The sequence below is a fragment of the Cavenderia fasciculata genome (assembly GCF_000203815.1).
Source record: "Cavenderia fasciculata unplaced genomic scaffold Scf_Dfasci-G-o-80e12.f1-5, whole genome shotgun sequence".
NCBI lineage: Eukaryota > Evosea > Eumycetozoa > Acytosteliales > Cavenderiaceae > Cavenderia > Cavenderia fasciculata.
In genome coordinates this window covers 1,828,466-1,853,772 of record NW_004457735.1, presented here as the reverse complement: position 1 = coordinate 1,853,772, position 25,307 = coordinate 1,828,466, and the positions used below count along the sequence as shown (strand labels likewise).

Below are 25,307 nucleotides of genomic sequence, written 5' to 3'. Positions count from 1 at the left end.
ATCTAATAATAATACAACAAACTATCCTCTTTCTTCTTTTAAATAATAATAATAATAATACACAAATAAATAAATATATATAATAGAGATAAATAACAATAGTTGTAGATAAGATATTCTCTCAGAGTGATTAACCCATCACCCAACAACATTGATAGATTCAAGAAAAAAACAAAAAATTGAAAAAATCGACGGAGAGTCTCCTCAACGTCGTCTTTTCAATGAATCATCTTGGCATTATCCAAAAACATAGATTTAAACTATTTGTGGGGCCACTTGATAAAGCGACGAAAACAATCTCCTGTTTACTTATCACTTCACTTTATAACAAATAAATAATAAATAACTTTTAATAGTAACGAATATTTTTTGTATGTTTTTAAAAAAAAAAAAGAAATAATAATAATTATTATTATTATTTCTTTCCCTATTCCTTTCATTTCTAATTTATATTATATTGTTTTTTTTAGTGTTAATAAATAAAAGTTGATTGTTGTTGAAAGATATTTTGAAGTTCATGGTAATCGGATGAAGATTGAATTAAAATATCAATGTTGGGTAATTGTTTTTTGGTGAATAGGTCTGCTGGTTTGAATAACTCTTGTCTCATCTGGAGAGTAGGAGTAGAATGGGGGAAAAATATTTGTATCTTGACTTCTCTTATTGATTTCGATGTCTTTAGTGATTTGTGCATTTGGACAAGTGACCATTTCATATAGGGAACGGATTTCAACTTAAAGTAGGCAAGTTGAGTGTCTGGTCGTGCAATGTGTTTATGGATAACTTGTGCCATCGTGTCGGTCATGGTATTGCAATTACGTACGGTGAAGCATCGCAAATGTGGGTTGCTGTTGAGTAGATCGTAGACGAGTAATTCGTGTTGTGGAAGTTTAAATAGATCCAATCGATAGAGTTGTGGTTTAAATGAATGGTTGAGTCGGAGGCATTGGTTGGGTAGAGAGTATTTGGAAAAGTTGATTGATATTCGTTGGAGTGTCGTCGAAGACTTTAGTGCAGACAGCATATGGTTACTGTCAATATCGAGTGAAGATGATAGACGACGTAATTGTCTGTGTTCTTGATCACACAATACCAAGTAACGTAATAGGTCGCCGTTAAACTTGTTGGTGTGTTGGTATACATTCAAATCAAAAATTTGGAGTAATAGTGTCTTTAGATTTGGCATTCTTGAAAGTAGTTGGAAAAGTGTTGGTATGTTGTGATCTCGTGTTGGCAATACCGATAATTTAAAATAGGTTATTAACGTTAATTGTGGTGCAATTGATGATTTGATTGGAATCATCAGTTGTTGATTATTATTATGTATATATACAGGTGATTGTTGATTATTAGGATGATGATTATTGTTATTATTTAATATATCAATTAGATTCCAACATATTTGATGTGATGAATGATTGGCGTTGGGTTGATGGGTGACAATAGATAGTTTACGAAAGATATTGATCTGCTTTTTAACAATAGTTGATAGTTCTGCAAGATGATCAAATGAGAGTAAATGTAAATGAAGTGATTCGAGGTAGGGAGAGTTGGATAACAATTCACAAGGATTAAAGTTGTGTAAAGGTGGGTATTTGTTGTACGTGAATTTAAAATGTTTGAGTGCTGGAAAGGAGAGACCTTTGAGTAGAGGTGCCAATAATCCACTATTTGTCCAAACCAACTCTAACGATACCAAATGATCGTGTGGGAAATAAAGAGCTCTAAGTAGCTGTGCATGTCTTTCATGTACATATCTCAGTGGATGTTTTGCTAATCTCTTTGATCTTTTCTCGCTAACTGTCAATTGGTGTTGAAATTGATGTTGTTGATGTTGTTGATAGTCATCATTAAAATGATCACCGCCAACCAATACACCAAATACATCCAATTCCAATTCCTCTTCACTTGAATCATAATCTTGATCGTTTAAAAGACAAGGAAGGTATCCTCCAAATTCACCCAACTCGATGCCATCATCGTTAAAGTGTACCGATGTGATATTGTGTGAACGAATCAAGCAGGTTGGCTGATTGATATGATTGAGTAGTGAACGGTAGTGTCTTCGTGTTCCGACAATCGACATGTGTTGTAATTGTATAGACACTTGTTTAAACCATCGCCAACACACCAACGACAATGAAATACGCCACCTAAATGGAAGCAACCATCTATCATTCATCAATATCCTTATGATTTCATTCTCTACCAAATGTGGTAATATTACTGCTTTCTTTTTCTTTTTAAATGTTGATTGTATTAATTGATATACCATGATTTATCTATCTATCTATATTTTGTTTATATTATATATTATTATTAATAATAATAAATAGTCTTCTTCTTCTTCTTCTCTCTACTGTTTGACTAATTATAATGAATTATGATGAATTATAATGATGATGATTCGTTACACAGTTAAGTAAACGAACAAAGAAAGAAATGAAGAATATAAAAGAGAGAGAGAGAAATCAGGTGAAGTGATGTGGTCGGTTGCTTGTCCGATGCGAGGAGGAGGAGGGGTGTATGGATGGGATGTTGTTACTATTTGTGTTTATTGTTGATGTAATCAATGGTGTTATTATTATTATTATTATTATTATTATTAATAATATTACATGATGTTGCAAGTTTAAAACATAACAACATTCTGTGCATAGTTGGATTTATTCATCGCTTCGCATCACAACAACAAGAAGAAAACAACAACACACAATGTGTCACAACCAAGCTAAATATAGTCTCACTCGTAAAAAAGGAAATAACCCCAAAACAGGAGGTTGTCGATAAAAAAGGGTCACCAACAACAATACAACCGAACAGATAAATCAAGATCATAGTGTGTGTAAGATGAATAGCTAGGGAAGGGACTTACATTGTGAGTTGTTTTAAATGATTAATTAATATCTGAAAATCAATTAATAATAATAATTGTGTGTTGTGTGTTTGTTGTTGGAAAAGGATTGAGGTTTCAATCACAAGAGATAGGTGTGATGGTAATATTGGATCGGTGGCATATTGTTGGCATGGATATCATTGTTATCAGTGCGTTGGAGGTAGGAGATTTAAGAGTGGGTTGTGGAGCTAATAGATAATAATGTTCAGCTGGACATTATTCGGTCAGACGTCTTGATCTTTTGACACACTGATACACATTCAACAAAACACTAATAAATAATATTACCACCAAAAGTAGAATAATGATTGAATATCGATCATCACTATTCATCTTTTGTTGGATGATTTCGGAAAAATTAAACAAAATGATCTATGCATGGAGGTCAACCAATCTTTATGTGTGTGCAATTCAATCCACCCCTCCTAGTCAGAATTGGAAGATTGGTCAATCTGATTAAATAAATATTTGTTTGGTTCTTCAAGTAATAATCTGCTATGATCATCAATGTAATAAATAATTGATTGTCATCACTTGTTTGTTGATAAATTTACAAGGTTGTTGTGTTGTTTATTATTATAATGATTGTCCCCAAATATTCCCACCAGTTATTATTATTATTATTATTATTATTATTATTTTTCTTATTCATCTTTAATATCACCAATACCATAACCATAAATGGCAAATTGTTTTTCCTCTTCTGGAAGTGAAGGTGAATCATATACCTTGCAGATACGATTCTCACCCTTACCCTTTCTGAGAGAGAGACGAGTGGTAGAGGCGTGAGCGATGATGTGACCACCAATTGGTTTGATTGGGTTGGCATTGAATACGCTGCCATCGACAGTTGCGACGACTTGATTGGTGATGATGACGACAATGCCAAACTCATCGGCCAAACGTTGGAGTCCACGTAGGAATCGTGCCAAATGTCTTTGACGATCAGACAACTCACTACGACCACTGTAATCGGTACGATAGAGTGCTGTTGCACTATCAACAATCAACAAACTGTATCTAGATTCAGACATCATAGCTGATGCTTGAACTAATAATTGTAATTGATGATCTGTATTATATGCTCTTGCATATGCAACATTATCTAAAAAAAAAGAAAGAAAAGAAAGAGTTAGAATAGAAAATAAAAGTATATATATATATTTTTAATATTATTATTTCTACATACTTAGAACAGATTCACCATCTAAACCAAATCTTTCAGCAATTTCTAATAGACGTTCAGGTCTAAAAGTACCTTCAGTGTCTATATAGAGAGCACGACCTTCACCACCACCTTGATTGATTGATAATTGACAAGTAACGCAGAGGGTATGACAGATTTGAGTCTTTCCCGTTCTAAACTCACCAAACAACTCGGTGATTGAACCAGCTTCGAAACCACCATCCAACAAGTTATCGAGTTCCTTGCTACCAGTGGTAAGATGAATGATTTGTTTACGCGCTTGGTTGACCAAAGATGCCGATGTAAAACCAGTCTTGAAGATCTTCATTGCCTCGGCAATAAGCTTGTCTGCCTTGGTTTCAGAGATATTCTTGATGGCACACAACATCTTTTTGGTGCTATGAACAATCGACTGTACTGTATTCAAACCAGCTTCTTGAAGCTTTTTGATATCGGCAGCTGTAATACCATTTACATCTTGCAATCTACTGATTGGAATGAATGCCTCGTCTTCTTCCTCTGCTGCTTCAGCGGCTGCTTCCTCTCCTTCTGATTGTTGTTGTACATCAACTTCCTCTTCCTCTTCTTCCTCTTCTATTTGTCTTCTTTGTCTTGATGCCATGATTATTTATCTCTATCTATAAATATGTTTTACTAAACTCTGTAACTTTAGTTAGTTGCTTGTGTGAAATTAAAAATTATTGGTTCAGAGTTGTTTGACTTGGTCGATTTTTAACAATTTCCAAGAAAAAAAATATATTTTAGTCTTTGCAAAGATGAGATGAAATATTATTATTTCAAGTCTGTGTATAAATCTGACTTATTTATTTATATTTCTATTTACTACTTTGGACTTTCAACTGATAGTATGAGACGTTCAACTAGTTCTTCTAAAAGAATACATAGTTTTGGTTTGGTAGAGGCAGCATGATTCCAACTGAATCGCTTGTTGGGTGAACGTGTTATGGCATGATACTCTCCACCAAAGATTGGTTCTTTTGAACGATAGTCTGCACCATCTGGAATATCTCTAAACTCTTCAAAGAGTGCCATCAAGATTCTAAAGTATAACGACTCGAGTACTAATATTCCATTGGCCGTTCGTTTCTCTCAAGTCAAAGATTACATTTGGCATTCTTGAAGAACTGATAACAATCATCTTTGGAATTACATCTTCTTGTTCATTGGCAACAACTGATCCAATTATAAATGTAGATAGACATAAAACTAATACCACTAATTTATTCATTTCTTTTTTTTTTTTTCTAGAAAATGTATATGTATATACAAATTGAAACATAGCCTTTGTAATAATAGTTATCATGAGTATTTATATTTTCTTTATTTCATCTCTCTAACTTTTAACCATCTTTTTTCAAAACTCTCTCATTAGAATAATATTAATCTAGGCAACCTTGCAAATCAAGCAAGGTAAAGTATTATTTGACCAGAATCATAATGAAATCTAAAGAAAAGATCAGATCTCTGTGGATATCGAGTCTTACCCATCAAAGACTAGAGGTCAACATTATATCGTGTCCTAGCCAAGCCACCAAGTGGTGATGCCTATCCCAAATACACAAAGATATTTTTAGAATTTTTTGATTTAATTGGGCAACGGATATTTTTTAAACTTTATCAGCTTGTTGTAGTCTCACTACAACTCACAATCACTCATTGTATTTTTTTAATAATAGTTGTAATAATACATTAGATAAATCTCGAGATATCTAAAATGGAAAGAAGAAATCTTAGATTAGTTATTGTTGAAGCAAAAGAGTTGAAAGCAAATGATGGAAGTATGTATTTATAGAGATAGAGACTCACGTGATAGATATATGATACTAATTTAATCTATCTATCTATAGATTCATCTGATCCCTATACAGTTGTAAAATGTTTAGGTCAAACTTATAAAACTGAAGTTATCAAGAAATCTTTGGCTCCTGTTTGGAATCATATCGTTGAATTGTATGTTGTTTTATATACTTTAGACTATATATCATATGATATTAATATTTATTTATTTATTTATTTATTTATTTATTTATTTATTTATTTACTTCTTAGACAATCAGTTGATGATCAAACATTGATTGAAATTGAAATTTATGACAAGGAGAGATTTGGAGCCGATAAAGTATTGGGATCTGTTCAAGTACCAGTATCATTGTTGAAAAACAATGTATTACAAGGTAGTAGAGACCAATGGTTAAGTCTCACCAAGAAAGGTTTTGTAAGAGTATCTTTTGATTTTAATCCACCCTATACTACTGTTGGAGGTGTTGCTCCTCAAGTCATTCAAGCCAGTCCACAATTGGCTGCAGTACAACAGACTGTCAATGCTCTACAAGGCTTTGGATTACCACCACCAGTCTACTTTGCACCACAATACGTCAGTTGTTATCCACTTGAAACCAAGCTATCCTTTTCACCATATGGAGAGATCTACACTGCACGTACCTACATTACCGGTCAACCACTAGACATGTCTCTTTTGTACTCAGTGTCACAACCATTTATTGTTATTCGTTCGTTGCGTGTACAATTCAAGGGTAAGATCTCGTATCGTGGAAAGACCATTCGTAGTCTATTTTACGACTCTCGTAACCTACTCCAACTAGTACCCGATAAAAAGGTTCGTCTCGAGTGTGGAAAGCACATCTTCCCATTCCAATTCTTTATTCCAAAAGAGTGTCAATCAAGTACCCACATCAATGATTTCAAGGTGGAATACTCTCTCTTTGCAACTGCTGATGTCGTCAATCTCCCAGACCAAGCTCTCAACGCTACAGTCAATGTTGTAAACATTGAAGATACCATCTTTAAAATTACAAACATTCCATTAAATGTGACAGTATGTAGTATAAATCAATAATGAATCAAGTTTATTCATTCATTTTTAAATTAATATCTTTTATTTTGTTTCTGTAGGCATCAAAATCACCATTATCAGGAGGATCAATTGAAATGACAATTAAATCTGCCAAGAATTCCTATGTTAGAGGTGAAGATATTGAAATGGAGGTGACTGTAAACAACAACAGCAAAAAGACAATTAAAAAGATTGATTTTGATCTCTACAGAAACGAGGATCGTCACGATCAACCAAAGTCCATTGTAAAGGTTGCATCAAGCAAGAAATACTTTTTGCCAAAGATTAACAAGGGGTCACAAGGTACTCACTCGTTTGTTTTCGAGTTGCCACACGACTTGCCAACCTCTACCTATTATCCAAAGGCAATCAAGGTTGAATACGTGTTGCATGCAATTCTCGATATTCCAAACTGTGTCGATCTCATCACCAAGGTACCCATCTCGATCGTCTACTCTGATCCAAACATTCAATACCGTCCAGATCCTCTCAGTGAAATTGCCTCTATCCCATTGTACATTAACAAATTTACAGACCGTCACGTGTACAGTTACTTTTTACTCCGTCATAACGCCCCGGCCGTTGCCGATGAGTTTGACCGTCTCAACACCAACGGTTTGGATCTCCTCAATTACACCGAGGAAACTCTACGCAAGTGTTTAGCCTTGGCACCACCCGACCAAGCCGAGACACTCTACCAAACCATCAAAAACGAAATCTACAAGGTTGGTGGTGTAAGAACACTTCTAAAGTCTCTCCAAACTTCCTCACCTGATCAAAACGTTTGAAGACCAATCCATCACAATGGACATTCTCACCCAACTCTCTGAATATGACCTCAATCGTCTATCTCTAACAATGGGTGAATCAAAAAGAATTCTATTTGCTATTAATGATTTAAACAAGTAAATGTAAATGTATAAATAAATAAATAAATTGTGTATTTTAAAGTTATCTATATAACGCGCGTATCAACAAGTCTCAATTACAAACTCTGGGCCAGGTCATATGTGGTCCAACTGTTCTATGTTATAATAATAGAGAATAATTAATTGGAGATAGATGCATATTTCGAGTCTTGGATGAAAAATAAGTTTTTTTCGTTCGTTTCTTTGGCAATGCACAATTAGACCCTCACCACATATGACCTGGCCCAGAGTTTGTAATTGAGACTTGTTGATACGCGCGTTTGAGGGTTGACTCTTTGACGCAGCTTTTGCTTCAACTTTTTTCTTGAATTCGATTGTCACTCGATTATTGAAATCTAAAGATAATAATCAAAAAAAACAAAAAAATGTTAGATTAAATGATTTATAGATAAATGTATGATATTAATAAATGATTTAATGTCATACCTTGACAAAGAGTGGGGATAGAATCAAGTGCAATTGATAAATCCTTGTCTGTTAAATTTTTAACTTTTCCTCATCTTGGAAATCTGTAAATGCATGATGGTCATCGTCGCCATCATCATCATCTTGACCACCAGAAAGAGGTTCCATTTGGACGTCAACCCCAACTTTTTCATCCATTAGTTCGTCATCTAATAATGGTTTCATTTGGGGATCTTTGTTGTCCTTGATTTCATCTTGACCACCAATTATTTTGACCATCCACCTTGACACCTTTTGCTAATATGTCAAGGCACTGTGATTGGTGGAAATCCCAAAATGACAAATTTATTTGGGTACCACATTGCATGCATCTCTTGTAATTGTTTGGATCCCACAATTTGATACTAATTGTTGTAGTATTATTATTATTATTATTATTATTATTATGTGCAAAGTCAAAACAAACTAGCTGAAAAACTCAGAGTCTGTCATACACACTTGTATGAGCCCCGCACAATTCTCTCAGTTCGATGATTTTGACTTTTCACTTATTATTATTATTTTTATTATTATTATTGTTGTTGTTGTTGGATTTCTCTCTCGCTCTCAATAGATCACCCTGCATTGTAGCATCTTGTTTATTATTATTACTATCGATTGGATGTTGTTGATCTCCGTAAGTCCCTAAATCCAAAAATGGATACATATTTTGGCATATGGGACATTCAACAAGATTATTTGTGGACATGTTTATATAGATTAAAAGATGTATAGAATAAAAGACGGTAATAGATAGATAGATATTTGGTGTGTTGTACAACAATGAAGTGAGGGGAGGGAACTTAAAAATAAATAAGTGATAATGAAGAAAGATAAAAGAAATAAACCTTATGATTTTTAAATCAAATTCAAAATAATACTTTAAAATGTGTTATGAATATTTGAAGTGTTGTGAGCGTTTATTTTTTCTCAAAGTCAGCAACCTACCCTCAGAAGATATATGTGACCATTTGGCAGAGACTAGAACATCCTCCCACCAACCAAAAGGAGTTGTAGTGTCTTTTTAAAATAATAATAATAATATTACCACAAGTGTAATCTATAATTTTAAAAAAGAGGTTTATTTCTATTGTCTTTAAACAATAGAATAATGGTTAGTGATGTATATAATATTTCATGGTAGTTTATAGTCTTACTTTAATTTATATTATATATTTATAAAAGATTTTGGTTCTTAGTCAAAATTATCTGGATACTAATATTTATTATCTATATATTGGTTTTTTTTTTAGAATGAGAAACATTGTGATTGAGACAAGAGTAATGGTAGCTCTATTGATTCTACTCATATTTCTTTTCCTCTTTTTATTTATCCCTTACAGCTTTATAGTTCAATATTTAATCAAACAATACATCCATGCCTATCCATAAATGATAAAGTTAAGTATCATATAGACTTCAACATTGTAGTAAAATTAAAACAACACTAAGGGTAATTTATCCATACGCAATGACAGTTTGAAATTAAATGACCGATAAGAGATTCTTTCTTCTTGCTATTTGCAAACTAATATCCAAAACACTCTTGGATTTGGCCTCTGAGTAATTTTTGTCCATGGATAATTAAAGAATTATAAATATATTGGATAGAGTCCAACGAATAAACGAATAAAAAAGAATAATAACAATAATAATACATATGAATATTTTATTTCTTTGAGCATTTAAATACATAACTAGATGTCCATCATCAATAAATATTGGATAGAGTCGAACCTAAACGACTATCAATTGTTGTTGTTGTGGTTGTTGGATTTGTTGGAGTTGTTTAAGATGTTGGAGTTTTGACGGCGTTAACTTTGTCATCAGTGTCGATTGGTTTGGTAGTTTAGAAAGCTTCATCAATTGATATCCACATTATCATTGTGTTCCTCTACATCTGCGTCGATGTCCTCCTCTTCATCATCATTATAAAAGTCGATGAACTCCTCTTCATCTTGGCCAATGAATTCTTCTTTATCATCGCTGTTGCTGCCCAAGCCAAAGACGATGCTTCACTCTCACAAAATTATGAAACAAGTAGAATACTACTTTAGTGATTCAAACTTCCCCCTTCAGTCGACTCGTTGCAACGGGTCACCTCAACACATCTCTCATCAGGTGATCCGTATGATTAGGTCAGTTACAAATAATGCTTCATTGATTTATTTTGTTGCTTTTAGAGTAGTGCAGATAAAAGACACACCACACCGATTGATGTTGCCTACTACTTGTCAGGTATACAAAATCATGACCAATTCTCCCCTTTGGAGGAAAATAAATGCTTTCTATTTTGAGTATGCTTGACTGTCCTTGTGTACCTACTCATGACCACGATACCCTTTAAGACATTCTTTGAATAAATTACCCCCATAGTGATGTTTTGTAAAGAATATAGTTACTCTATGCCTGTATTGTCTTATATCTGCACCTGAGAAACGATCAGTGTAGGCACATGTGTGTAAATGACTCGACCGAATATTATATATATTGTGTCTTCTGCAACTCGGTTTTTGCCTGACAGAAAAAAAAAAGATAAAGCTAAATGGTAAACGAATTCGTTCCCATCATCTCAGTTTTGAAAAGTTTTTTATACATGCACCAACTTTTGAGTTGTGATAGCCAGAAGAAATCTCAGTTTAAATAAACGTCGTACGCAACTAGAGGCTACTGTTCCATACGTGGAAGAAACGTAGCGATGAAAGTTGCGTTGAAGAACTCGAGTAGACTGAATGATAACAATAGGGTGAGCTGGTAGAGATCCTCTGTTTAACATGATCGATTGCTATACTGCTCAATTTGTCATCATACATCCCCAACCCATTTATAATTAAATTCAAAAGATAAATAACAGTTGATCAAATTCCAATAGTTATCAATACAAAAATGTAGGAATATTTCTCAACAAAATGAGTATCATATTATTGTCAAAAACCGAGCATTGTCATCGGAGTACGCAATTCTTAAGAATCGATATTTTGTGATAGGGTATCATCCAGTACTAAGACAAGCAATGAAGCATCTGTAAACTTTGAAGAACATCTCAGTTTAAATAAACGTCGTTCGTTATTATTATGATACATATTAAAACCTGATGATCAGGTAGATTTTCATAAACGATCATGTTATTATTCCATCTCTTTTTGTTTTGTGTATAATATATATTTTCCATTTTTTTTTATTCGTCGTCTTCTTCATCTTCCTCTTGATCTTCACCGTCATCCTCATCATCATCTTCATCTTCATCATCATCTGACATGTCTGGAATATCGTCATCTTCAATAAATAAGCTCTTGTCGACAGTGGAAGCAATAGATGTGACATCATTTGGATCAACTTCAAATTCTTTGGATGTGACATCGATAGCAAAGTCATCATCAACAAACAAGTCTGGGTTGAAAACAAACATTTCTCTTCCACTCATAGAGGTCTTGCCAGCCTTGATATCTGCCATTCTCTTTTCTTCTGCATCCTTGGCTGCCTTTTCTTTTTGAATTTTCTTTTCTGCTTTCCATTTGGTAAAGGTTTCTAATGTTACTGGTGTTGACTTTGTTAATTTGGCTCTCTACAAAAAATAAAAGGAAAAGAAAAACAATAAAAGTATTAGATATCTAATGAATTCATTACCAAATTTTCAATCAATCTTCTTTTTCTTTTCTTTTCTATTCTTACCTCTTCTTCAATAAGTTCTTCAATTGGGATTTCTTCTACTTCATCTTCCTTTGTCTTTTTCTTTTGAAGGACGAATCCTGGTGGAAGACAATGTTGATACATGCATGATGCACCATTTGGACATTCCCAGAACCAACCATATTTGGCAGATTCAATGGCTTCAAGGAAAAATTTACATACAATAGCAGTCTTGAGATTCTTATTTGTTTGAGTTTGTTTGGTTGAAACGACACTCTTGAGTTTATCATCATCCCAAGTTTCCATTAAATCTTTTTCTATAAAATAAATAATAATAAGGTTAAATTAAAATCAAAAGACATAAATGATGATTATATAATGATATAATTATAATGATAGTTAAAGTTATAGTTACCCTTATCTTCACCATTACGACGATCAGTGTAAATATCAATCTTGGCATCCTTTCTAGCAACATTCAAATCATGAGCAAATTTACACTTGTTACCCTTTGCACATGAACCAGCCTTAAAGAACTCGCAAACAATTGATTTTGGATCGACACCCAATGGTACCTTGGCTTGAATAATGGTTGGTTGAAGGAAGGCAGCCATATCTTGCTTGGCCTTTTCCTTTAACTCCTTTTCCTTCTTTGCCATTTCGGCCTTGTGATTGACCTAAAAAACAAGATATTAATTAACTATTTCTTGTTTCCTTATCTTTATCATTATCTTTATCCTTTTCCTTTTTCTATTCTTCTTCTTACCTTCTTTTGGTTTGCATTGGCAGTTGCTTGTTGTTCAACAGTCTTTACAAATTGTTGAACCTTTTTAGATTTATTCTTATTCTTGAGACCAAAGGTCTTGTCTTCAACCTTTTTTTGTTTATCCTTTTCTACTGCCTTTTTTGATTCTTTTGGTGGCATTTTTGATCTTATCTATCTATCTTTTCGATTCCTCTCTATAACTACTAGAACAAACGACTACTACTTGTTATGATTATATTATTATTACTACGTTGGTATGTGGTGATATCAACCGTTTTGTGAATGTTACTATTAACCTTGAGAATAACAATAGAATGTTGATGCAAGGTGTGGGTGGAGGGTTGAATGAAAGGGGAGAGTTGATTGAGTACTAGATTAGAGAGAGAGCTCTTTAAAGAGATGTGAATGAGTTCCCTCTGTGTGTGCATTGAGCAAAAAAACAAGAAAAAAATCGACGACAAAAATATTTTTTTTTGAACTTCGTTTTAACGAGGAGAGTGATTGTATGTGCAAAAAAAAAACCTTAGTTTTACCTTTATTTATTTATTTGTAGTTATTTGTTTATGGATTATTATTATTATTTAAAAATGACATTTACTTGTTATTGTGTTTTGTTTTGTTTTTTGTTTAAGTTGATTGATTTGGTTTAACATCAGAAGTAATAAGAGTATCGATGAAATCAGAGAGGATGACACCAACCATTTCACGATCTGGAATGGAATGGGCAGTACCATAGATGGGAGCCATACCATCGGTTGGAAGAGTTTTCATATTCTTTAATTCATCGATACTGTCCTTGAGGTCGAGAAGGAATTGTTTGTCCATTCCAATGTGCTTGGCAGTCACACAAAGATGTAAACTGTCTGGCTTTTGAAGTGTGTTCAAATGCCATCCCTTCTTACTCATCAGATCGTTTATAAAGAATATCTTATCTGCTGTAAATGCTACTACCATGGCTTTTGGATCACCAATAATTGATACTCCTTCTATTTGTTTTAATCTAAAATAAATCAAAGATTAATAGATTACTATATAAATATTATTTCTTCTTCTTTTCTATTTTTTTTTTTTTTTTTTACCCATTAATAATATTTTTGGTAGTAATCATAATTTCTTTAACTTTGTTTCTAAAACCATCTCTACCTTGAGCAACGAGGGAGGCCCAACAAGCAGCAACTAGACCACCTGGTCTGCTACCTGGCATGGTTGGTGAGGCGTAGATACCACCTGGCCAGTTGGGTGCGGTAAAGTACATGGCACGACGAAGCTTCTTGTTGCCAAAGAGAACGACAGAGGTACCTTTGGAAGCGTAACCATACTTGTGAGTATCGACCGACATGGAAGTGACACCATCCAATCTAAAGTCAAACACTGGAATGTCGTATCCCAACTCTTCGGCAAATGGCAATACAAATCCACCAAGACATCCGTCAACGTGCAAGCCAATCTTGTGTTCCTTGGCAATCTTTGAGAGTCCTTGGATATCATCAATGATACCGTGTGGGAAATTGACAGCAGATCCTGCAATCATAATAGTGTTTTTAGTAATGGCTGCACGAACCTTGTTCAAATCAACCTTGAAATCATCTCCAACTTCAATATGTCTAATCTTTATATTTAAATATGAACATGCTTTATCAAATGCTGCATGAATTGTTATTGGTACAACTCTAAAAAGAAAAGGAAAATAAATAAATAAATGTATTAATAATTAATTTATTTGATTGATTGTTTTGTTTGTTTAACATTATAGTTTTTACATACATTTCAGGATTTGAAGTTTTATCTTTATAGAAATCACGATAAGCTTTAACAGCCATGAAAATACTTTCAGTTCCACCACTAGTCATTGCACCAACCACCTTTGGATGAGCATTAACCATGTTGGCAACCATGGCGATGGATTCAGTTTCGAATTTTCTGATAGAGGGGAATACGTCTGGATGCAATGGATTGGTGAGTGAGAACATGCCATAGGTCTTGTTCAAAAGGTTCGAGTGTTCTTGTTCACCGAGATAGACACAACCACTGACCTTGCTGTCTTTCCACTTGCTCTCATCTATTTTCATCAACTCGTCCATAAATTCGAGAATGTCATCATGCTTGATACCATTCAATGGCAAAGTGTAGTGAGAGTGCTTTGGATTGGTTTGGAATTGTTCCTTTAGATGATCTTTGATTTTCTTTCTCTCTTCCTTTACTTTTTCCTTTACACCTGGTGCACTTCTTAATGTACTAAATACTTTATTTCTCATTTGTTTTCTAAAATCTATTAGAAAAAAATAAATAAATAGAAAAAACATAAAAAAAAAAGATTAGATTTGATCAATCAATCAAAATATACATCTATATATATATATTTATAAATGTTATAGATGTTATAATTTTATATTATATTACCTTGATCAGAAATACTGTTAAAAAGTAAAACAGAGGCAGCAGTAATACCTGCAGTAGCAGCTACAATTGTAGTTGGTTGATATGATTCTAAGCAATGATTTGCATATTCTAATAATTTACTCATTCTAGAATTGTTGATATATACGATAGTAATATATAGATATTACTTGATTTAAAGTAATAATTAAATAGTAATAATAATAATAATAATAACAAGAAGTAAGATTAATTAAAAAGTAAAGGGGACAACAATATCAGAGGTTTGAAGTTGACCAGAGTAAAATTTTTTAAATTACATTTTTCGGACTTGCTGGTTGGTGGTGTGATGATCAACCTTAAAAAGGTGATCGCATAGCAATGGTCATAGTCAAGTCGCGCTATCCCTAAAAAATTACCCGACACTCCCGATGACTTGACTATAGTCGTCTATGCATCAAACCATCCCTCCTCCTCCCTCTCCTGCACACAAACAACCACAAACCGTTATCACATGATAATATATATTATATATATGTATAACAACCACATACAATTTCAGTGTGATTTATTTAAAGGGTTTTACTTGAATCTAGTGACCATTGATTCAATGACACCTTCAGGGGTATCATCAAAATCTTGAAGAGTGACATTGTTGCCATTGGCAATGGTGTGTGATTGAACAAATACTCTTCTTGGTTTCTTCTTGGCCAAGACAATGTCTCTGATGGCGAGGAAGTCGCTTGGGACGGCAGTGTAGTCGTCAAAGAGCTTGTTACCACGTTGAGCGTCACCGGTGGCCTTGATGACCATGAGGTCGTTGAGGAACTTACCAATGGCAGGGATACCGACGCTTTCAATCTTGGTTCTGTCAAGTTTGACCAATACATCGTCGTGACTCTTTTCAATGGTCAAAAGACCTTGTCCGGCACGTAACAATACTTGGAGGATAGCATATCTGGCTTGCATGTGAGCTTGACGCCACTTGGAAGTCTCGGGTGTGTAGAATTCGAGGGCACAGAGACCGGAACGAGACATAATCAACCAATTGACATAGAAAATATCCAAAGCTTCTTGATCGTGATGTCCAAAGATAGAGAGCATGTCACGGTTGACACAGAGATAGATACCGGCACATTCAGCACGACACTCTTCAAAGGCAGAACCAAGACTCTTAAACTTGGAGTCATAGGTTTCATTTCCTTGGTATGCTTCAGTCTCTGGGTTGACGGGTTTACCAGTCAATGGATTGATAGTGTTCTTGTCAAAGTTGCACTCTCCATTGGCGTCACGAACAAACAACTTTCCACTACCATGTCCCAACGATTCATGAATACCAACTTGAACTTCAAATGCTGTAACCATCAATTTGTTAAAGATGGCTTGGTCTTGATCGACGATAAATGTTACCTTCTCTTCCTTGCGAGCAGAGATTACGTTGCCCAAACTAACATTCTTAAATCCTTCATTTTGTCTAATATCATCATAATTTGGAATATTACTAAAAAAAAAATAGAATAAAAAGATTAGTTAACTATGTATTTGTATATATATATTTCGTTATCAACTCTCTCTCGCTCTCTCTCTTTCTCTCATTTTGATTACATACATTCCAGATGGAACACCAGTTGAAGCAAAAGTTAAAACTTCCAAACTAGTGAAATCTGGTTTTCTAAATACATCCTTTTCAAATTCTTTGGTCCATGGTAAGAGTGGAATGAACTTTTCAGCTTGGTTGATGAGTTGTCCGAGCTTGAGACTCATTTCCTTGTTGACAATAGATACAAAACCTTCAAATTCACCTCTGACACCAGATGGGTCTCTGTAGGATTCAATGAAACCAATGTTGGTCTCTACAACTGGTGAGATATCTCTGATCCAGAATCTCTGAGAATCCTTGTGGTCGTCTACATTGCCTCCTTGGAAATGGTCAACATACTTTTGAGTCATCTTTCTTTGGTTATCATTTGCACAATATTTAAGTGCCTCTGTCAAATGATAAACTACCTTTGAAAGATATTGATTCCAATCACCATAAACAATATCAATATCATAATCTAAAAAAAAAAGGAAGGAAAATTAAATTAAATAAATAAATTTGTTCTTTTTTCTTTTTTCTCTCTTTCTTTCTCTTTTGTTTACCATTAAATTTAAATGATTGAATTGGTTTTTTATCAACAGAAGCAATTAATAATTGATAACGACCATCCTTTTTAAAGAGACGAGTGTTGTAAGCAGAGATACCCTTTTCATCCATAAAAGTTTGTACCTTGTCAATCTCGGCCTTTGTAATGTCATCAGAGTAATAGGTAGAGATACCATTTGGTTCAAAACCCAATTCTCTCTCTCTAACACCCAAGCTATAGATTAAATCACCACACTTGCCCCATAATTCATTCAATTGGGAATCATCAAAGCTTGAAACAATAGACTTTAATTGTTCCTTTTTAATTCTTGGCTATAAAAAATAAATGAAAAGAAGAATGATTAAAAAAGGTCAGTTACCAATTGATATGATAATGATAATAGTATCTACTTACAACAAACTTTGAATCACCAAATGATAAATAGTTACCCATGTTACCATAGAATTGAGTGGCATAGTTTAAGAGAGCCTTGTAATCAGCCTCTGTGACGAGCGATGGAACTACTTTAGCCTTTAACTCGGTTGCATTCTTCAAAGTAAACATTCTAGTCAACATTTCAAAGATGGGAATTGATTCCTTTGAAGTTTGACCTAAACAAATAAGACTACCATGCCATGAAGCTAAAGAAGAAAAGATAATAAGTATACATATACAATAAAGTAACAATGTATTATTATTAGATTTACTTACCTTGGGAATAGTGATGAGCATACAACTTTTCATCATTGGTTAACTTTTGAAAAGAGCTTGTTACATCTAATTTGTAGATTGGTACTTCAACTGGTACAAAGTGACTGTTTAATAATGCAAGATCGATATCAAGTGCAGCTGACATTGTTGGTTTTGTTGTTGTTGTATTATTGGTTGAATATGATCTATTATAATATTGATGATGATTGCTAACAATATATTTGTTTGTACTATTAAATGTAATAGTTGTGTATTTGTTATTGTTATTACTTTCTAGATAACTATTACTATTATTGTATTTATAGGTAGTAGTAGTAGTACTAGAAGACTTGATGTTGTTGGTTAAAAAAGAAATAAAAGAGTGTGGTCTGACTACTTTTAAAAGGGGAGTGCTTGTTGTCCTCAACATCTATAAATTAAATTAATTTTGTGTTGTTTCAATGATCAGAAGAGGAAGATGAACTTCATGGACATGAAGAAATACTAAAACTTTAACTATATATTCAACAAATAATAATTTAGGCAGGGTTCATTCTTTTCACCGTGAATGGTTGGGTTCTGGTGAATGGAACAACTGGATCGCTCTTCCACCTCCTGAAGACATTTTTATTCCCATCCAAATGGATAGAATTGCCACCCATGTTAGCTCCGATATTATCCAAGATAATACACATTTTATTGTTCTGAGTGTATTGTTTGTTGGACGTAGAAAGGATCAGACCTTAAAATACGAGAGAGGAGAATTTTAATAAAAACCAACAATTAATTAAAATTAATACTGCCTTCATCGATAGCAAATATTGTTTATTGAAATTCGATTTTTTCTAAATATTTTTCAATTTTTTAATTTTTTCTTGGGGTTTATTGACAGGGAGATAGATACTACAAAAGAGGGAGAGATATATATACGCACAATTAATGGGATAATTTAATTATATAAATAACAACACAGATATAATACTTTTGTCATTCATTCGTATCTAGTTGTTTAGATTCATAAGATACACAAGATCGAGGATGGGGAAGAGGAAGAGAATGAGTATTCGAAATAGCATATTGAAGGGTTGTCAACCTTCAACATTTGAATCATTCTATCATTATTACTTTAATAGTTTCATTATTATTTTTAATAGTGCCATTTGAGCCTTTATTTCAAAATGAGGAGAAAAAATTGAAAATTTTTACAAAAGAGATTTGAAAAAAAAAAAAGAGAGTTAGTATGACTCAAAAAATGAAATAAATATAATCATACCTTTGAGAGCCCAAATTGTGTTGATGCCTCGGTTTTTACCCTGGCAATTAATTTGTCTTTCCATATCTTGACGGACGGTGACCATTTTTCCAAACTTTAAAAATACCAAGTAGCAGCATATTACGTGCTGCATTAACATCCCGGTTGAAACTTTTTCCACAACCAGTGCACAAAACACGTTTCCAGGACACAGCCATTCTGTGCTTGTTGTGTAGGGACTTACTTGCTTTTCTAATCTCTGGACCATATTTATTCTGTCCGTGTCGATAGTCGAACTTTTTTGTTGATGACGAAGACGATTGGGTCGAGGCAACTTTTTGAGAGTCCTGACGCGATTCAGTCTCCGAACCGGCAACATCTGACGGTGTCACCTTCCTTGTTCGACATTGACCTGCCACATTCAAAAGATTGTGTGATTGGAGTTTCTTGTCCAAATCATCGATGGATTTGAGGAACCCCAACGACTCTTTGTATTCTTTTGAATGGGTGTCTTGCTTGACGAGTGCTAAACGATGCCGGTGGTCACTGCATCGAAGGAAACTATTACCTTTAGCAGCGGATTGACATGCTTCGCTGATAGGTGAGCACTGTTGGACATTGGTCGGTTGGCCTCCATCCTTTTCTTTACCAAGCTTGAGATGGCATTTCTCCAGATGAAAACCATCCTTTGGATCCTCATGAGGTTCGTTGAGGTCATGATGGATCAAGTTTTCCTCCTCTTGGTGGAAAAAACAATCAAAATGTTGCTAAAAAGTTTAAAGAGAATTAATAAATTTAATTAAATGTTTAAATAAAATGATAATTTTAATTAAGAAACTTACTCTTGACGTGTTGTATTCATTAATATAGACAACGGAATATTGTTTGGACTTTAACTTGTTGGCAACAGTCTTGGCTGCAAATGTTGTTACCTTGCCACGAGTGTTGTGTCCAAATTTGGCATTTCCAAAAACTATTTTAAAAAAAAAAAGGAAAAGGAAAAAAGGAAAAAAAAATACATATTAATATATATACACTTTTTAATACATTAATATTCTTTTTGAAAATGATTTATAAATACATACATATGATTGTATTGTCTTGAATGTACTGATTCCTTTCAGAATCGTTCATACTTGAATACTTGGTTGGGAAATGATCTTTAAAGAGATCAAGAATGTAGTTGTCAAATTGTTGGTAAAACTCTTTGTTCAACTTTTGCTTTTTGAAAGCAAAGTTCCTCTTCCAAGATAGTACGATTGGATCATTGATGGCTTCGAAATAGATATCGAAATAATCACAATACTTTTCATAATAGTCCAGCCTAGATTGGAATGTTTGAGGGTTAAGGACATTGACTATATATAAATATATAAATAAAAAAATAATGAATTAATAATTATTTAATAATTAAAATAAAACAAACAAATATTATAAAATGTATACATACACTTGAGAGATGGTAAACAGGATTCAAAACTTTTGATGGCCTTTCCCATATGACAAGAGATTTTCTCTAAAAGAAACTTGGTGTTTCTTTTAACCATAAGAGTATCCATTCTCATGTCCAGAACCTTGTCATCGTGATTGTTAACGACAGTAATTGAGCACGTGTTGGGATCGATACCAATGGCAATGACATCCTTCAAAGACTTTCCAGCAAATTCTTTCTCCATTGCAACTTGCTTGTTGTACAGCTTGTTGGGTTTGTTCCCAGGCTTGTACTTGATTGTTCTAAAAGTCACGGTGGCTGATGCACCATTGGTGGTGACAGACACCTTCTTGTCGAATGTTACTGTGACATATGGTAAAGATGATGAAGATGAAGAAGTAGATGGTGTAGTGGTAGTTGAGGTATTTTCATACTTTACTCCTTTGTTTACTATCTCTTGAAACATTTCTTCTTTCGAAAAAGTTATTGTGCCTTTTGCAAGAAGTGCTCGATTTTTATCATGAGATCCTTTTTTAAAACCATGCAATTTGTTGTGTTGTTCAATTGCATTCTTTGCCTTTTCTCCAGTTTGCAAAGTAGCAGCTACCCTTGCCACATCTTCATTACCTTTATATTTCTTTAATGCCTAAAGAAAGAAAATTAGTAATTGAAATAATAATTTGTGAATGTAATAAATATTGAAATACTTACGCTTGCAAATCTATTGTCATTGTTTGTTTTCCTCCTTTCCTCATCCTTTTGTTTTTCAACATCAGTGGGAGGGGTGGCCGGAAGATACACCCTCTTGGTGTTTGTGAAAAGCCTTGGATCGTATTTGTACAAGCCTGGGAAGAGAGTGGCGATGGCATAGCTTGGGTTACCCTCGTGATCTTTTTCGACATTGGCCTTTTTTAAACCCAAACATTTCAAAAGGTTTTTAGCATGTTCTCTTGTAAACATGAATTGGATATCAAATCTATTAAAATGAATAAATAATAGGAATAATAATAAAAGTTAATACATTGATTTATAATTAATAGATACATAAATATATAAATATATTTAACCTACCCAAGAGATGGTATAATGGATGAAATATTGATGAGCCCGGGAATAAACACGGTTGGTGTTCGGGTATCGCTAATCTGTTGGAGATCAGCATTTCTTTTTTCTGCCTCTATTGTGATCTTCTTCAGTTCATCCAACTCGCGGATTCGAATGCTGTCATGTTTCATTCTTTGATTGAATTTACCTTTTGGGTTGCGTGGTGAAGATGTGTTGGGTGATGAAGATGGTGAGTTTGTCAAATCATCAACTGTCAAAGATGTATTTGGGGACTTTTGCAACTTGATAGAAGCTTCTCTTCTTTCCTTTATGATAGCTTCCCTTCTTTTGTGAGCATCTTCCTTTTTCTTTTTGATAATATTTTTTCTTCTGCTCACCCGATTGTCATATTTTGCTTCCTTTTTCTTCTTCTTGTCATCTGATAAGTTGTTATACTCATCAATAACTTGTTGGTTATAACCTATAAATAAATAAATAAATAAAAAAGATTGAAAATAAATTAATATATGAATATTATATTAAATAGGTTTGTTTTTTTTTTTGCTTACCACCAAGGATTTCTATGGTTTTGTAGACACCATCTGATAGATCATATGTGACAACACGGTCTGCTTTCTTTTCTTCATCTTCTTCTTCTTCACCTTCTTCATCTTCTTCACCTTCTTCATCTTCTTCACCTTCTTCTTGAACTGGTTGTTGGTCTTTCTCAGCTCTTTTTAATCTCGTATTAGAAAAATTATAAATAGTATCACGAACCAACTTTTTAACCTTTTTAATTTCTTCTTGGTTCTTTCCAAGATCCTTTATCTTCCTATCCTTGTAGGTGTTTAACAACTGTTTTAAATGGTTATCTAGAATAAGAAGAAAAAGAAAAAGAAAAAAGAATTAATAATAGGGAAAATATAAATGATCATAAAACTATATTTATATATTTATATGACATACAAGTTGAAACCATGATATTATTTTTAATGTTGATCACGATCACATTAACCCAGTTTTTTGAGTTGTTACAACGGAACTGTCTCAACTTTTGAAGCATTTGAAGCATTTTGGGTCTCTTTTGCATCTCTTTTTCCAAAAATGGAGCAACATGTTTCATGAAAAAGCATCTACAAAGAAATAAATTAAAATAAATTAAATTAAATTAAATTAGTCACCAATTTAGACACTACTAACCACCTCTACTATGGTAATTAAAATAAATTAAAATCTTACAATGAGTAAATTGAATCATTGGATAGATCCTCCACGGTGTCAATACGAGGTACCGGATGTTTACCCATTGCTGAAAAAATAGCGTCTCCTCCAAGAGCAAAGTATCTTATCATCCATTCAATCGACGTTCTGTCAAATCTAAAAGTGGTGAGATTTTCTTTTAGTTGATCTAAAGAAAAAAAAAGAGTTAGTTTTTGATTGATTCATTATCTTTTTTTTTCTTTTTCTTTTTCTTGACTTACTTTCAGTAAGCTTGCATTGAGTTTGAAAAAACTTAACAACAAATGGAACAGGTGTTCCATTTGACTCAAAGCACTTGTTGTTGGTGGCTATTAGATTGAGAAAAGTTGTGGTTTGATTTCCAATAAAATTGGCCAACTTTCTAATGCTCTGAATTAGTTCGTCGTTTGTTGGTACTGGTGATATTGTTGTTGTTGTTGTTGTTGTTGTTGTTGATTGGTCATCTGTAGTGTCCATATTGTTGGACGTTGTTGACGATGACGATGACGATGATGATGATGATGATGATGATGATGATTGGTCATCTGTAATGTCCATAGATTTGAACGTCCAATATGATGATGATGAAGAGTTTGATTTCTTTTTCTTCTTCTTTTTCTTTTGAGTTTTGTTACTCACAATTGTTGGATACTTCATTACGTATGAAGTGTATGATAATTGAGAGTCTGGTAACGATTCACCCTCTTTGAAGATGATTGATGGTCGATTGGCGTTTGAAGCCTTGTTCTTTCCAGCAGGCTTCCCAGCCTTTGACGTTGGAGCCTTGTTCTTTCCAGCAGGCTTTGACTTTGGTTTGGAAACCGGTGGGTCAACTGAGGAGGAGGAGGAGGAGGAGGAGGAGGAGGAGGAGGAGGAGGAGGAGGAGGAGGTTGTAGTTGTAGAGATGGTTTGATCATCATCATCAGGATCCATTGGAGTGGTAGATGTAAAAGTGGTCGAGTCGTCCTTTTTGACTCTTTTTACTGGTTTCTTCTTCTCCTTTGGTTTTGGTGGTGGTGGTGGTTGATCGAATTCTATTTTTTTCCTCTTGGGAGGCTTCTTTTTGTTGGATGGTGTTTTTTCAGGTTGATCGGGTTGTGTTGTGTTATCTTCGGGGTCGTAAAGACCCTCGAAGATGTTATTCTTATTACTATTATTATTATTATTATTATTATTATTATTATTATTATTATTATTATTATTATTATTATTATTATTATTATTATTATTATTATTATTATTACAACCTAATTTCTCTCGAGGGATGAACAATTTTAAATTTGTAGAGGTGGTATTATTATTATTATTATTATTATTATTATTATTATTATTATTATTATTATTATTATTATTATTATTATTATTATTATTATTATTATTATTATTATTATTATTATTATTATTGTTGGTAGTTGTTGAAGATTCAATCTGCATTGAATCTTGATTATTATTACTACTCATTCGTTAAACTTTAAGATAATAGATAGATAGAGATAGATAGAAGATAGATAGAAGATAGAAGATAGATAGATAGATAGATAGATAGATAGATAGATAGATAGATAGATAGATAGATAGATAGATAGATAGATAGATAGATAGATAGATAGATAGATAGATAGATATATAGATATACCTTAAAATTTTTTTGATAACTTTAAATAGAATCGGAAGGGAGTGTGATTGAAAAAAATTAAAATTATTTAGATCAATTGCTCGAATCTTTTGCGAGCCACGTGTGCAATGGTTCACCGAACTTGTGCATGGTGATAAATCAAGCAAATTGATTTTAATTGTTTCGGGGTTTCGGGTCATGTGGAAGATGCCTTCGTTTGGTACTAAATAAGTAAGAAAGCGATACTTGCGACAACATGTGCTATTAATAAGTAACTACTTATTAATAGCACATGTAATACTATTATTTTTTTTATTTATTTTTTTTATACTATCTATATTCAATAGCAACACTTGTTAAATATAATGAAATAAATTAAAAAGATTTAATAATATTAAATAGTCATATCACGAGTGATTCACTACATGAAATATTATACATGAGTGTTTTGTTTCAAAGAGTTTTTGAAATATTTTTTTCTCAAAGTCAGCAAGATTCAAGCACTACAAAAGGTCGAAGGGACCAGAATTGATGGTCGTCTGAGATGTAAAATAAATTTTAAAAAAGTTCACCTTTTTTTTTTGTCCAAACCGACAAGACAACGATATCTTTGTCTATTCTATACTTCTCTATTCTATCTTTATTTTATTTATTCTATTCAATAGTAAACAAGAAAATGTAGCATACAAGGTATAATATAAAAAGATAGTTTATTGATGTAGTTGTATATTCTCGAAAGTTTTGTTCAAATAGCTCTAAACCAGACGAAGATAACAGCAGCGTGAATATTGGTGGATGGTCAAGATA

General features: G+C 33.3%; 8 protein-coding genes across 8 annotated transcripts in view; 1 reads left to right on the top strand and 7 right to left on the bottom strand.

The window, feature by feature from the left end:
• Positions 1-472: 472 nt before the first annotated feature.
• DFA_05547 (uncharacterized protein) lies at positions 473-2,275 on the bottom strand (the record flags this gene model as incomplete). The annotated part of the gene is made up of 1 exon (XM_004361209.1): positions 473-2,275. One exon carries the CDS (start codon positions 2,273-2,275, stop codon positions 473-475), a length of 1,803 nt encoding a protein of 600 aa, XP_004361266.1.
• Positions 2,276-3,540: 1,265 nt separating this feature from the next.
• Positions 3,541-4,704, bottom strand: DFA_05546 (putative DNA repair protein; the record flags this gene model as incomplete). The annotated part of the gene is made up of 2 exons (XM_004361208.1): positions 3,541-4,001; positions 4,086-4,704. 2 exons carry the CDS (start codon positions 4,702-4,704, stop codon positions 3,541-3,543), a joined length of 1,080 nt encoding a protein of 359 aa, XP_004361265.1.
• Positions 4,705-4,925: 221 nt separating this feature from the next.
• On the bottom strand, positions 4,926-5,331 carry DFA_05545 (uncharacterized protein; the record flags this gene model as incomplete). The annotated part of the gene is given in 2 exon segments (XM_004361207.1): positions 4,926-5,189; positions 5,209-5,331. 2 exon segments carry the CDS (start codon positions 5,329-5,331, stop codon positions 4,926-4,928), a joined length of 387 nt encoding a protein of 128 aa, XP_004361264.1.
• A 486-nt stretch (positions 5,332-5,817) lies between these two features.
• adcB (SAM domain-containing protein) lies at positions 5,818-7,745 on the top strand (the record flags this gene model as incomplete). Its single annotated transcript, XM_004361206.1, has 4 exons — positions 5,818-5,881; positions 5,951-6,053; positions 6,153-6,939; positions 7,017-7,745. The coding sequence occupies 4 exons, from the start codon at positions 5,818-5,820 to the stop codon at positions 7,743-7,745; spliced, it is 1,683 nt and encodes a 560-aa protein (XP_004361263.1).
• A 193-nt stretch (positions 7,746-7,938) lies between these two features.
• DFA_05543 (uncharacterized protein) lies at positions 7,939-11,143 on the bottom strand (the record flags this gene model as incomplete). The annotated part of the gene is made up of 8 exons (XM_004361205.1): positions 7,939-7,981; positions 8,377-8,500; positions 9,279-9,350; positions 9,807-9,858; positions 10,208-10,343; positions 10,656-10,847; positions 10,927-10,963; positions 11,002-11,143. The coding sequence occupies 8 exons, from the start codon at positions 11,141-11,143 to the stop codon at positions 7,939-7,941; spliced, it is 798 nt and encodes a 265-aa protein (XP_004361262.1).
• A 365-nt stretch (positions 11,144-11,508) lies between these two features.
• On the bottom strand, positions 11,509-12,885 carry DFA_05542 (CCCH-type zinc finger-containing protein; the record flags this gene model as incomplete). The annotated part of the gene is made up of 4 exons (XM_004361204.1): positions 11,509-11,895; positions 12,003-12,277; positions 12,376-12,637; positions 12,727-12,885. 4 exons carry the CDS (start codon positions 12,883-12,885, stop codon positions 11,509-11,511), a joined length of 1,083 nt encoding a protein of 360 aa, XP_004361261.1.
• A 468-nt stretch (positions 12,886-13,353) lies between these two features.
• On the bottom strand, positions 13,354-24,346 carry DFA_05541 (uncharacterized protein; the record flags this gene model as incomplete). The annotated part of the gene is made up of 22 exons (XM_004361203.1): positions 13,354-13,726; positions 13,806-14,396; positions 14,491-14,995; positions 15,127-15,251; positions 15,689-16,603; positions 16,712-17,159; positions 17,245-17,560; positions 17,643-17,869; positions 17,940-18,348; positions 19,044-19,084; positions 19,192-19,285; positions 19,419-19,823; positions 20,013-20,143; positions 20,256-20,528; positions 20,621-20,855; positions 20,967-21,248; positions 21,314-21,578; positions 21,674-22,127; positions 22,216-22,518; positions 22,613-22,779; positions 22,886-23,054; positions 23,128-24,346. 22 exons carry the CDS (start codon positions 24,344-24,346, stop codon positions 13,354-13,356), a joined length of 7,947 nt encoding a protein of 2,648 aa, XP_004361260.1.
• Positions 24,347-24,723: 377 nt separating this feature from the next.
• The window catches only part of DFA_05540 (uncharacterized protein), a gene marked incomplete at both ends in the record, with an annotated part of 2,280 nt that continues 1,696 nt past the window's right edge, over positions 24,724-25,307 (bottom strand). Inside the window, one exon of the mRNA XM_004361202.1 lies at positions 24,724-24,761. Within this exon, the coding sequence (XP_004361259.1) occupies positions 24,724-24,761 (38 nt within the window). The remainder of the gene's footprint in view (positions 24,762-25,307) is intronic.